The sequence below is a fragment of the Cercospora beticola genome, chromosome 6 (assembly GCF_033473495.1).
Source record: "Cercospora beticola chromosome 6, complete sequence".
NCBI lineage: Eukaryota > Fungi > Ascomycota > Dothideomycetes > Mycosphaerellales > Mycosphaerellaceae > Cercospora > Cercospora beticola.
In genome coordinates this window covers 1,571,986-1,584,356 of record NC_088940.1, presented here as the reverse complement: position 1 = coordinate 1,584,356, position 12,371 = coordinate 1,571,986, and the positions used below count along the sequence as shown (strand labels likewise).

Here is a 12,371-nt window from a genome sequence, read left to right as displayed (position 1 = left end):
GCCTCCAGTCGAACAGCCCAAGCCGAGCCCGCCAAAGTCGAAATCCGATTCATCAAGCGGTCACAAGCGTCGATGACCGTTCTTCGACTCAGGATACCTTGCCTTTGACACGACTTGCGGAACAATCGATGTGCGTGTAGCAAAGAAGAAAAGCGCTCGAAAACATGTCGCTGCCAGCTGGTCTGAGTGACGCACACAATCACTTGTAGATGTTATATTGTACGGCAATGAATGGGAAAGATTGATCAATCCTCACTTGTTGATCCTACTGCACATGTCGTCCGACTCCTTGAGACATGCTCCCCTTGTCGATCTGCACGATGCCTGCCACGCTCACGCAAAGCTGCATGAGCTGGTAGCGAAAGGGCTACGGAAGCGCACATGACATTTCAGCCACTGAATACCAACAATGCTGCTCTCTGCTGCTTTGGAAAATCCTACCTCTGCCCAGTGGCCACGTTCGCGAGGATCTCACGACGTAGCATGGTACAGCTTTTTGTTGCCAGCTGAAGCTGCAGTGCAGCTTACGGCGATATCTCCGGAGACTGTGTTGCGATGTGCGAGATGCTGTGAACCAGGTTCCAGATACTATGTGTGGTAGGCAAACGTCACAGCGAGATTGTTTTGTGAGAAGTACTACAAGTACGTAGGACGCGGTGGTAGCAGCATGCTGTATCGGTGTCCGCGTTCGAGTGAACTTGGAAGCTGGCTGCGGAAAAGCAGCGGAAAAGCAATCCAGCTCACAAAGCGTGCGCTGAAATTGTGACATCTGCAGTCATAAAGTATGCCGTAGCACTTCAACAGCGAAAACCGACCCTCAAAAGCCGACACATCACGTGTTCCCCCAAAAGCCGATACTTCATAACGCTGCTATAGCCTCCCGTAGCCCAATTCTTCCTCCACAACCACATCCATCCAACACCACCTTCACATCGTGTACAAAGCCATCACTTTTGACAGACTTTCTCACACAGTCTCACGCTAATGCAACCACTTTACGCGTTCCTTGCTCGACCTGATTCCGGCCCAACAACGCGCGGGCGGGCGTCGTGTTCGCGCGCACAACGACTTCTGAACATTGAGTCTCGCGCATCGCAGCACAGCGATTGGAAGACACAGTCTCCTCATTGTCGCTCAGACTTTCGCGACATGGCTCCAGCTTCGTCCAACTATACCCTTTTCTGGTATCGAAGAGGCTGGGTGCCGTCCCTTCTGATGTCAAGTACCTTGTCTGATGGCACTTGTGGACTTGGCTTGGAACTTCTCTGCGCGCGAGAGCAGGGTCGGTGAGCTGTCGCCGGAGTCGGCGATATGGTGAGGTCTGAAGTGTACTGCTTGCTATATACTCCTCCGCGCTCACACACGCACGAGAGTCCCGACATTACCATGTCTTTGCTCAACCTTCCTGCTGGCATGGCCGAGCTCTTCCCTCCTGACGCGCCGCCCTCAATGGCACGCGGATTGCAGGTACCTGGCGCTAGTCGCCTTTCCTTATTTCTTCACCTTTCGTTGCCCGGTTAACGACTTTCTTCTGTAAGTGAATATTGCGCTCTCTCTGAGATGTCCTCGGTCGTTCTTGCAGATTCCTTTGCGGTATTCCTACTTCGACTACGAGATACGACGAATTCAATCAATCAACCCAGCCAGGTTCGTTCGCGGAATCATCCGAGGTTGCTCACTGCTTCGAGCGCAAAAATTGTGTGCTTGGCCAATGGAAAGCCTTGTGTCGACGGAAAGTGTGTGTTCGGAAGTGGCAGTGGCGGAGTTCAGAGGACAGGATCTGTACTGCAGGTGAGTTCAAGTACAGTTGTTGAAACCGTCGATGTGTGATGCTCATTCATCAGTAGTGATTCGGAGTCACTGCTATCTCAAGTCGGGATGCAGTTCCCTACCACGACAACGACACCCTGGAGTTTCTACTCCCATAAACTTCAAATGCGTTTGACATGTACGCCTAGTGTCATTCCCGCTCGAGGTGCTGGATCTCTCAGACTCAGTGTGAAGTCTGAGATTGCAGTTCGTACTTTGCCCTGCACGATCGTTCCAGGTGTACTGATTCACCTTGCAGATGTGTAGCAAGCGCAGATCGATACGAAAATGGATCAACGATACGGATGATGGAACCTCATTCTGGCTCAATCAAGGTGGGAGCACCGTAGACTCGGCATCGCCCATGGCTGGTCGTAAGCGGCCAGCAGACCTAGGATCTTGGATGAAAACAGCGGAGGTGCGCAGCAAGAGGCGAAGACTGATGACACCTCAGACTCGATACAGGCCATGAAACACCAGACACACTGGAGTCGTTCAGCTGGCGGCGTGCCAGCTCGAATCTGGTAATCTCCTGGTCCCATGACCAACGAATAAGCCGACCAATGTTACACTGCATGGCCACTGGGCCGGAAGCGAGAGGGCTTCCATCTTGCAGGCCGCATCGTCAGACGCTCTGGATCTAGGCATAGGACGTACACGATCTGCAGAGTGGCCGCTCAGTGGTCAACAGTTGGCACCCGTCATACCGCTTCACGCCTTGAGACAGCGTAAGACAGTCGCAGATTGCACGCCAGGCGTCTATTCGGCACTGGAATAGCACGCATCTTTAAGCCGAGCCGGATATATGGCGGTGATGGCGTGCCCGGTTCTAGCAGGCTCGGCTCAGGCGCATGTTCATGCAAAGACGTCAGATATGCGATCTTCGAAGCTATGTCGCAGACGACCTGGAGCGCCCTATCCAGCTCGATAGGCCCTATCACACTCTGAAACAGATTCTTCGCTTCCGTCCGAAAGATAGCAGCAAGGCGCATCGAGTGAGCTGGCAGCTGGGTCGCGGGCTCGCTACCTGAAATGACTCTCCGGAATATCCAGACGTTGCCAGGCAAGACCCATGTCGAAGGATCGATCATTGTTCACCGCCGGCAGATCTGCCTTTTTGGGGGTTTACGTTTCCGGTTGGCATCGTCGCCAGCTCGATGGTACATGCAGCTGGAAAGAAGTATATGCTCTGCTCTTCGATGACTGGTCGCAAGATTGTGTGTGCTGCTGTTCCACAGAACACGTTCATACACCGCTTCGAAATGACTATTAAGATGGTCGAGTTGCCCGCGGGCCGCAAGAGATATATTCTTGCCAGCATTGCATGCGTTATTGTACGATAAAGCGGGGGACGAACATGCCGCCCTCCGTTACTGAGCGACCACTCGTTCCGAATAGTGGTCAGGCTGCCAATGGCGACGGCCCTCTGTCGTAGGTCTTGCTGAGGAAAAGGTCTATGCATCAGGGACTGATACAGTCGTGCAAAGCGTGAGGGAAGAAGTCCTAGCAGGCATCGGCGCGCAATTCGAGCATGGAAGACAAATCGGATGCACTGCGACCACGACAGAGGTACCACGGGAGCAATTTTCTGAAGTAAGTTGAGTGAGCTGGTCAGAGCAAGGTGGTCTCTAAACAGCGACAGGTGAAGCCAGTCCCCGGATTCAAAGGTTGGCTGGCAGGTCGAGACGACGAAGCTGCGTATCGGAGGAGCTATGGAGGTTGAGTCGGCACTGTCTGCTCGCCTGAGGACCAGATCGTTCGCCAGAGTTTGGAATTGCATACTGCCACATGCGCTCATCTATGATCGAGAGGTGATGCCATGTAAATATATCACGGGGCGTGGTAGTTCCTGTGATTCGCTAACAGGCACCATCATCGGAAAGCTCTCGTGGACCAGCATTCTTCCCCCTACCTTGGCGATGAACTTGGCACTCCAATTCTGGTGGGCCCAAATACTATTCGGGCTGGCTGCTGCTGCTGCGCGAACAAGGTCCAACAAGTCCTGCGCTTGCTCCAGCTCAACAGCGTACAGAGCGTCTTCCACTTCTGCAATTCTATCGACACAGAATTCTGGCAGAACGAAACCGAATGTGAGCTGGCAGTAACATATTAGCAGCACAAAGATATCCTCCTCCCAACCAGCCTCTCGTAATTGATCCAGATCAGAGGTGCCTGCATTTGCCACGACGCCATCTGCGAAATCTCTCGCGGCTTCAATGCTAGACCGCCCAAGTAGTTCGATCAGGCCTTCGATAGTCGTGATAAAGGACCCATCAGGAAGTGGTTCAGGATGTGGGAAGGAGATACGAAGCATAGATCGCAGGTAAAGCCGCAGACTATACATCACTGATTCCAGTATGACGACTTGGCTGTCTCGATAGATTTTCGCAATCTCCTGCCGTTTGTTGCTTGGCGGCACCGTAGGCGTAGTAGTCTTGATCTTGTCGAGTTTTGGCGCCAAAGATGAAACGATCATCCGCGTAATATGAGGTAGATAATGGCGGCTCGGGCTGCTCTCGTCGACAAGGCTGTGCAGGACATGATCTGTGAATTCAAATGGCAGTCTTCTCTCGTGGCGAATGGTATATGTCAGCAGTTCCAAGAGTGAAGAGGGCATCTGCAGGAAGATGTCTGCTGGCTTGTCGAACACCGGTGCCGACTTGTGCAATGCGAAAGTGGCCTTCTCCCTGCTCCACTGCCCAGCCGAGTCAAAGTATCCCGGCTGTATTTGTCGTATTTCCGGTTGAAGATGGTCTGGTGGTGCTTTGAGCACAAGCAGAACACTGTCGTTCGGGTTCGAAGGAATGCAGAATCCGTAGCCAAGAAGAAGGGCGTCATTGCCTTTTGGCCCATAGTTGTTGAATACTTCGCCGCCTTCAGCCACTTCATCGCTAGTTGATACATTGAAGCGACCCGAGTCGAAGCTCCAGTCGACATGGGCATCGTGATGATGGTTCAGAGTGTCAAGGACTGGGAACAGAACAGGAAAATCGAGATCTTCTGCAGGGCTGCGCGACAGGTCAAGCAGTACAGTCTGTCTGCGACCATCAGGCGCAGACTTGTATGCCGACCAGTACTTGCTGTCCTGCGGGTAAAGTGCACGAGATGAAAAGGAGCGCGATGTGAACATGGTTACCGCCCACTTGTAGAGGTGCCTGAGAATGATCAAAATTGAATTCCACCTACCTTGCGCAGAGGCCGACTCACCAAGTATATGGCGCTGGGTCTACCTGGGCATTTTGAAGCATAGCAATCGCCTGGTTGTAGTGGTTCTCATGCAATATCTGCCGCGCCTTGGCCGTGAAGAGAACATCGGTCTCTGTGAGCCAGAGTAGATCTTGCTCGTCAAACCAGAGAGGCGTCAGAAGCTCGCTATCCGGTGAGGGCAATGTGTCCAGGTAGGGCTTCCAATATGAGGTGTCGCGATTGATGTACTGATGCATCAGATAGAAGTGGCCAATGGCCTGAGGCGCAAGACCGCGGCTTCGAAATACCGTGAACGAGTCGTCCACGAGGGCATTGAGGGTGGACAGCGCGATGGAGTGCGGTATCATGCATATCCGCGCATTCTTGTCGAGGCGTGCGCTTGCACGACCTCGAATGCCAGCGGCGTCTGTGTGTTCCAGAACAATGTCGGGATGCAGGTAGCCGCCATTTTCGCTCAGCCAGTGGCGGAGCGCTACCAGTCCTTCGGCTGAGGCCATTGTGCACGATGCGACGCCGTCCAAGATGGGGTTCCCGGACTCGTTGCGGAATCGGTGAGACCTGTGGCGCCTTTAATTGCCCTTCTCAGTAAATGGAGGTGATTTCGTGGAAGGCTTGGTTGTATTCCTCACGTCTGCCGTTAGAGGCCGCGCGCATAAAACGAATCAAAAGCAGCACGGTACGTCATCAGTGGGTGTCGCTTCCGCGCCGCACCCGGTGCTTGTTGTCTTGGCAATGGGCGGAGGTCCGGATGGTCTGTGCGTGCGGCGGTCGCTGTCAAGTCGTGTCGTGTCGCTGTTCGCTGAAGGTGCTGGAGCATCGTGCTGCAACACAAGCTTCGCGAGCGCTGAACGAGGCCCTCTGTGGCATTGGGACGGCGCTGGTCACGCCGATTCTGCGCCCGGATCGACGTCTAACGCGACGACATGTGCCCGAGAACGTGCAGTAAGAGCAGAGGCATGCTTTTGGAATTGGGCGGCAAGGTGGTAGGATGAGCAGGCATGAGGGAAGAATACAAGAGAACAGTCGAGGTTTTGGGAGTCGCTAGTGGCTTTGAAACGGACAACCTGGACGCACCGACGCTTCCTCCTTCCTCTGCCATTTCCATCTGAAACGCGATCAATCGCTTGCAAAGCCGGCATGAGCGACCATTGTCAGAACATGTGGAAGGTGCTTGGATGACCCGGGCCTTACAACTCCGCATTCGAGATTCTGCTCAACGATGATATGGACATCTCGTTCGCCTGCTCCAGCTGAATGAGCGGAGTTGCATGGCCAGCGACGCGCGATTTTCGTCGAACCATCTGTCCACGCTACGGCACATGGAAACCGGCAGACTTTCAGAGACGTTTCTAGTTGATCTCATGGCTGCTCAGGTACCGCCCCGCCAAAAGCTTCGAATCCAGCTCCTTACGCAACGCTAGAATATTCATCACATGGGCTAAGGACGCACTATAGATCCTATCTCAAAGGCAATGCGGCTCCTCGTCGCCGACGATTGAACCCATCGTGCGCGGTCGAGGTGGCTTTTATGACGTCGTGGTGAACAAGCAGAGTGGAACGAATTCACATCATGTTCAACCTGCATATTGATGCTGCAAGTGCGATATATGCTCTCCTGCCGCAGAGTCGTGACACGAATGCTTACTTTCAGACATGACCAGATCGGGAATACCACATCTGCGGTGTATGTGACAACTCTCTGCAAGCTCAAGGCCAGCCTCGACTGTTTCGAGAGCTTCCAGAGCCTGAAGCGGCCTGAAAGGAACGTTAAACCTATGCAGTGCCTCGGAACTTACCAGGGCGATTTGACTTTGAGAATGACAGATCTTTGCCAGATCGAGAGACTGGGACTGGCAGCACGACCGATCCAGCCGTCCAGCTTCACAGTTATTGTTCTCCCGGACGCGAGAGTCCTTCCCACGTGGTCTATATCGTGGCCATTGTCTAGAGGCTGTTCTCTGTTGACAGGAATGTTAGCCAAGCAGCCACACTTGTACTTCCCAGCATGAACTTCACTCCATCGGCCAAATCTCAAACCTACGCTCGGACGCCATTGCGCTATCAATTCGGCCTGCACCTAATATCACAAGCCTACGACACCACGTACTAGCTGGACGCGGTGCTTTGGCAAGCGGAAACGTGATGGTGGCTACACCACGAGCCAAAATTTCGAGCGACGACCAACAAGTGCTAGACAGCCCCCGAGCTCGCCCCAACAGGCAAGATGAGGCTTGCAAAAGCACTTTACTGACCCAAAATGGACATTCATGTAGCTAGTCGCACACCATTCGGTCCACGCATGACTATGATGCTGAGTATGTCGCGGCTCAACATGAAATTATAAAACGTCCATCTCCTGGGTGTTTTTCACCTCCATCACCAGCTTCTCCCCTTCACTCTTCTGCGTCGACATACGTCCCATCGCAACATGAAGTCCTTCATCGCCGCAGCGGCTTTTGTAGCCGTAGCAGTGGCTCAAAACCAGCAGATGAACGCAGCAGCCATTGCAGCAGCACCACCGCCAGCAGTCACCCAAGCTCCAGTTGGCGCAGCTGATCAAGGCGATGTCACGTACGACCAACAAGCTGCCGCCAATTCAGCAGCCGATGTCCAGCCAACCTCTGCACCTGCCTCCAAAATGAAGCGTGCAGCCTGCGACCCTCAGCCAGCCGGTACTGCACCAAACACCTACCCAGATACTCCAAAAGCCTTCCAGAAGAATCCATACTTCCACGGACAGGCCAACTCGTGGCCAGTCTACATCCCATCAGGCAACTCCTTCTACGCGGAGCGCTTCCGAGACAAGAACGGCTCTACCCAGCAGAACTCTTACTTGACTTATTACGTCTTGGACAAGTATTCTCCTCCCGAATGCGCCAAGAAGTGCGATGCCGTGAAGCTGTGCACTGCTTTCAACATCTACGTCGAGCGTGACCCAAGCCTTGAGCCAGGTATGTCACTTCCTCCTTCTCTTCTTCATCGCCTCTCTAGACTAACATTGTTCTCCCCCTCACAGGCCCAGCCTGCCCCAACCCCAAATCTGTCTCCAACTACAAATGCGCTCTCTGGGGCTCCGACATCTCCGCCTCCACAGCAACCAACACCGGCCAATACCGCGACGACTTTCACGTCGTGATCACAGCCTCAAACGGCTACTCTCGCGCCTCATGGACTCCACCATCCCTCATCCCAGGCTTTCAACTCGCCCAAAACCTGTCCAACAAGGCCATCACTTCCGCCTCTAAATCCACCTACCTCGGCTGGAAATTCATCCCAGGTCCTTATGATCCAAGTCTCTGCGGTTCGTACGCTGTAGCTCAAACTGCGGCGAACAAGCAGGATGCGAAAGACAAGGGATATAAGAGCTACCAGCCTTGTAATTTGTTTAATGCTTATTATGTTTACAAGAATCAGTATGCGCAGGGGACGTATTGTCAGCTTTTCAATGCTGATATTGATGGGGTCAAGGCTTCGGGACAGGCGGACACGACATATGATGGGGATAGCTACAGTGTTGGGGCCAGCTATACTTGGAGGGCGAGCCCTCAGAATGATGGACAGTTGTAGGGGTGCGGACGAGATGAGGGAAATGACTGGGTTGAACGAAGTACGAAGTTTACGATTGAGATTCCATAGAGAATGGATCGCGCGTAGTCTTATGCTGGACGTGTGTTAGTATTGACCGCAATTGAATGTTTGTCGCGAGCTGCTACGCCGCCAAGACTCAATTAACCATGTCTGCCGCAGAGAATTGGGTGAGAACGTGACCAAGCAACAGAAACTTGAACAATCAGTGAACACATGCAAATGCAACCCCGAATAACTACACCATGTAATATGTACAATCATGCAAGACTTTCCGTCCATTCGCTTTCAAAGTCAAATACAAATCAACCTTGGGACAAACACGCCACGCGTCTGACTTCCGTGCGTGTACCATCTATCCGCCATTGTTTCTTTCACTGGGACAAGCAACCTGATGCTTGTCGAGCATGATTGTGCTTGGCATTGAAAAAAGTAGATGCATCTCCGCCACTTCGCGTGCTTCGTGTCACTCTGGCTCTTCATTCGTTACCGCATCACAGCAGTACCGTTGTTACATTGTCGGACGCTTACTCTCCCTTGAGCTTATCCTGCTTCACTTCGTAGGCCTAGCATCAAAGTTAGCTTTTGCTCATCACAACATGGTATTAGGAGTATCTTACCATCTTCAGCAGGTTCTGCTCCTCGAGCGTATGGCTGCTCTTCAGACCAGTAGCCACCGATGCGCTTGGGTTTCGTCCAGCGTACATAACGTGCTTGCGGTCGTGGTGTTCAGTGTGGTTGAGAAGAGTTTCAATACGAGGTTGCGTAAAGCTCCAAGCACCGGCATTGAGAGGCTCTTCTTGACACCAGACGATAGTCTTGGCGTTAGGGTAGCTGTCCAGGTTCTCCTTGAGTTGTGCCCACGGAAAGGGGTTGAGTTGTTCGATACGAGTGATGGCAGTGTTGGTGATGTTGTTCTGTTCACGGTGCTTGAATAGAGCAGCAAAGACCTGTCCAGAGCACAGAATGACGCGCTCGATCTTGTCGTGTGAGTCGATCTTGAACTGAGCGTCGGCATCGTGAGCGGGGTCTGGGATGATCCACTGGAATGAGCTGTCACCGGTGAAGTCTTCAATCTTGGAACGCGCAAGTGGGTGGCGCAGCAAACTCTTACTGAAGAACGAGATCAGAGGCTTGCGGAATTGTCGGTTCATTTGACGACGGAGGATGTGGAAATTGTTTGCCGGGGTAGTACAGTAGACAATTTGCATGTTGCAGTCCTGGTGCTGGCGGTCAAGCTTCTCAGGCGATGGGAAGATACGTGGATCCTCGTTACAGAGCTGGAGGAAACGCTCCATGCGACCTGAACTGTGCTCAGGACCTTGTCCATCGTAGCCGTGGGGCAAGTTCACCACGAGACCGGAACGTTGCAGCCACTTGACTTCTCCGGATGCAATGAACTGGTCAATGATACATTGCGCATTGTTGGCGAAATCACCAAATTGAGCTTCCCAGATGACAAGGGCGGTAGGCGAAGAAAGCGAGTATCCATATTCGAAGCCCAAGGTACCGTACTCAGACAAACTCGAGTTTGCAATGACGAAAGATGCTTGGTCCTCGCTGATGTGCTTCAGTGGAGTGTAGGTGTCTTCGTTCTCTTGGTCGTGCAGCACCGCGTGTCGCTGAGAGAAGGTACCACGCTCTACATCCTGTCCAGAGACACGGACATGGTGGCCTTCCTGTACAAGCGTTCCGAAAGCGAGAGCTTCTCCAGTAGACATATCGATGTTCTTGCCTTCTTCCACAGTCTTCGTCCTGTTAGCCAAGATACGCTTAAGGTTCTTGTGGACGTGGAAGCCTTCCGGAGGCTGTCCGATAATCTTGGCGACGTGCTTCAAGACTTCTGGCTCGACAGCGGTTGGCTCGTGAGGAAGCACTTCTGTTGCCAATTCCTTGGGCGACTTGAAGCCATGCCAGGCGCTAGTCAACCATTCTCTTGAGTTTGGCTGGTAGTCCTTAGACTTCGCGAAAGATTCTTCGAGCATTCCCCACACCCAGGCCTTGTGCTCTTCGATGTCCTCCTTGGTAAAGGTCTTGGCCTCGAGCAGCTGCTTTGTGTACTTGTCGAGCACCGGCAGTTGCTCATTGATCTTCTTGTACATGAGCGGTTGAGTGAACGAGGGTTGATCGGTCTCGTTGTGGCCTTGCTTTCTGTAGCAGACGATATCAATGACAACATCCTTTTTGAACTTGGCACGCCAGTCGGCGGCAAGCTGACAGACAAAGTTCAATGCTTCAACGTCATCGCCGTTGACGTGGAAGATAGGAGCCTCCACAAATTTGGCGATGTCAGAGCAGTATGGAGTGGAACGAGCAAAACGTGGGTCAGTCGTGAAACCAATCTGGTTGTTCACGACAATGTGGATGGTGCCGCCGGTCTGATACGCTGGCAGACCAACGAAACCCATAGTCTCGTACACGATACCTTGAGCAGCGAATGCAGCATCACCGTGAAGGAGAACGCCCATGGCAGAGTTCGCCTGCTCTTCGTCCTTGTTGTAGTGTAAGATAGCGCGAGTCTTGCCAAGCACAACTGGATCCTCCGCCTCCAAGTGCGAAGGGTTGGCGACCAGAGACAGCTGCACGCGCTTGCCAGAAGGAGTGGGGCGCTCGAAGTTCATACCCAAGTGATACTTCACGTCTCCCGAGCCCTCGTCGGACGGCTCAGCGGAACCACCGAACTCGGAGAAGATAGACTCATTTGGCTTGCGGACCACATTGGACAGCACGTTCAGACGACCTCTGTGGGGCATACCGATGACAATATCCTTGACTCCGTAATCGACTGAGCGATCGATGAGAGCCTTCATGCCAGGAATGAGTGACTCACCACCTTCGAGACCGAAACGCTTGTCGTTGGGGTACTTGGTAGCAAGGAACGTCTCGAACGAGGAAGACCAGATGAGTCTGTCCAGAATTCTGCGCTTCTCGTCCACTGAGTACTTGTATGGCGATGGAACCTCAATGCGCTCACGGAGCCAGTCGCACTGCTCTCTGTCCGCAATGTGAATGTATTCCACACCGTACGGACCACAGTACAAGCGCTCGCAAGCATCAATGATCTCGCGGAGTGTCATCTTCTCTCGACCATCTTTTGCAAACCTGGGCAGAATACCAGGTCCGAGGGAGAACTCCTGCTCCATATCTGATTCCGAGAAGTTGTATGTAGCCAAGTCGAGCTCTTTCGGTGTCGATCGATTCAGGTCCTTGATGCCCAGCGGGTCAATGGCGGCCTTGTGGTGTCCACGCGCCTGGTATGCTCGCACGAGCAGCTGAACCTTCAAATGATTGAGGACCTCGCTGCTTTGGCCCTCTGCCACACCGACCGCACCGCTTGGAGCAATCACTCCGCCAGCTGGTTGTGGAACAATGGTCGGTGGCGGCTGGAAAGCTCTTGAGACGGGCATGTCTCCCGATTCCATGTTGCGGAAGTAGTGATTCCAGCTTACGTGGACGGAGCTGGGATCGCGCTTCCACTCAGAGTACATCTCGTCGACGTAGCCGGCAGTGTTTCCGGTCAGAAACGAGTCTGAGGGGTCTACGCCCTGATCTGTCCTCTCCGCCGCCTGCGCATAGTTGCGGTACTGCGAAGTGAAGGCATTGTATGAAGCAACACCGAGCTCACGCCTGTTTGCAACCAGTACCGTTCGAGGCGCGCTCTTGGGCGCGATGGAGGAGAAGGCTCTCGCGGAGCTGCCGGTGGCCAGGCGTTTGCTGCATGCGGAAAGCTGGGAGAGCAGCATGGCTGCGAGTTCTTGATGGGCGCTCAG

The 12,371-nt window shown here is 53.3% G+C and overlaps 3 protein-coding genes across 3 annotated transcripts; 1 reads left to right on the top strand and 2 right to left on the bottom strand.

Annotated features, from left to right (window-relative positions):
• Positions 1-3,607: 3,607 nt before the first annotated feature.
• Positions 3,608-5,513, bottom strand: RHO25_009675 (uncharacterized protein; the record flags this gene model as incomplete). Its single annotated transcript, XM_023601207.2, has 2 exons — positions 3,608-4,964; positions 5,017-5,513. 2 exons carry the CDS (start codon positions 5,511-5,513, stop codon positions 3,608-3,610), a joined length of 1,854 nt encoding a protein of 617 aa, XP_023453430.1.
• A 1,931-nt stretch (positions 5,514-7,444) lies between these two features.
• RHO25_009674 (uncharacterized protein) lies at positions 7,445-8,583 on the top strand (the record flags this gene model as incomplete). Its single annotated transcript, XM_023601206.1, has 2 exons — positions 7,445-7,967; positions 8,033-8,583. The coding sequence occupies 2 exons, from the start codon at positions 7,445-7,447 to the stop codon at positions 8,581-8,583; spliced, it is 1,074 nt and encodes a 357-aa protein (XP_023453429.1).
• A 545-nt stretch (positions 8,584-9,128) lies between these two features.
• KGD1 (2-oxoglutarate dehydrogenase E1 component) lies at positions 9,129-12,344 on the bottom strand (the record flags this gene model as incomplete). Its single annotated transcript, XM_023601205.2, has 2 exons — positions 9,129-9,167; positions 9,222-12,344. The coding sequence occupies 2 exons, from the start codon at positions 12,342-12,344 to the stop codon at positions 9,129-9,131; spliced, it is 3,162 nt and encodes a 1,053-aa protein (XP_023453432.1).
• Between the last annotated feature and the right edge of the window lie 27 nt (positions 12,345-12,371).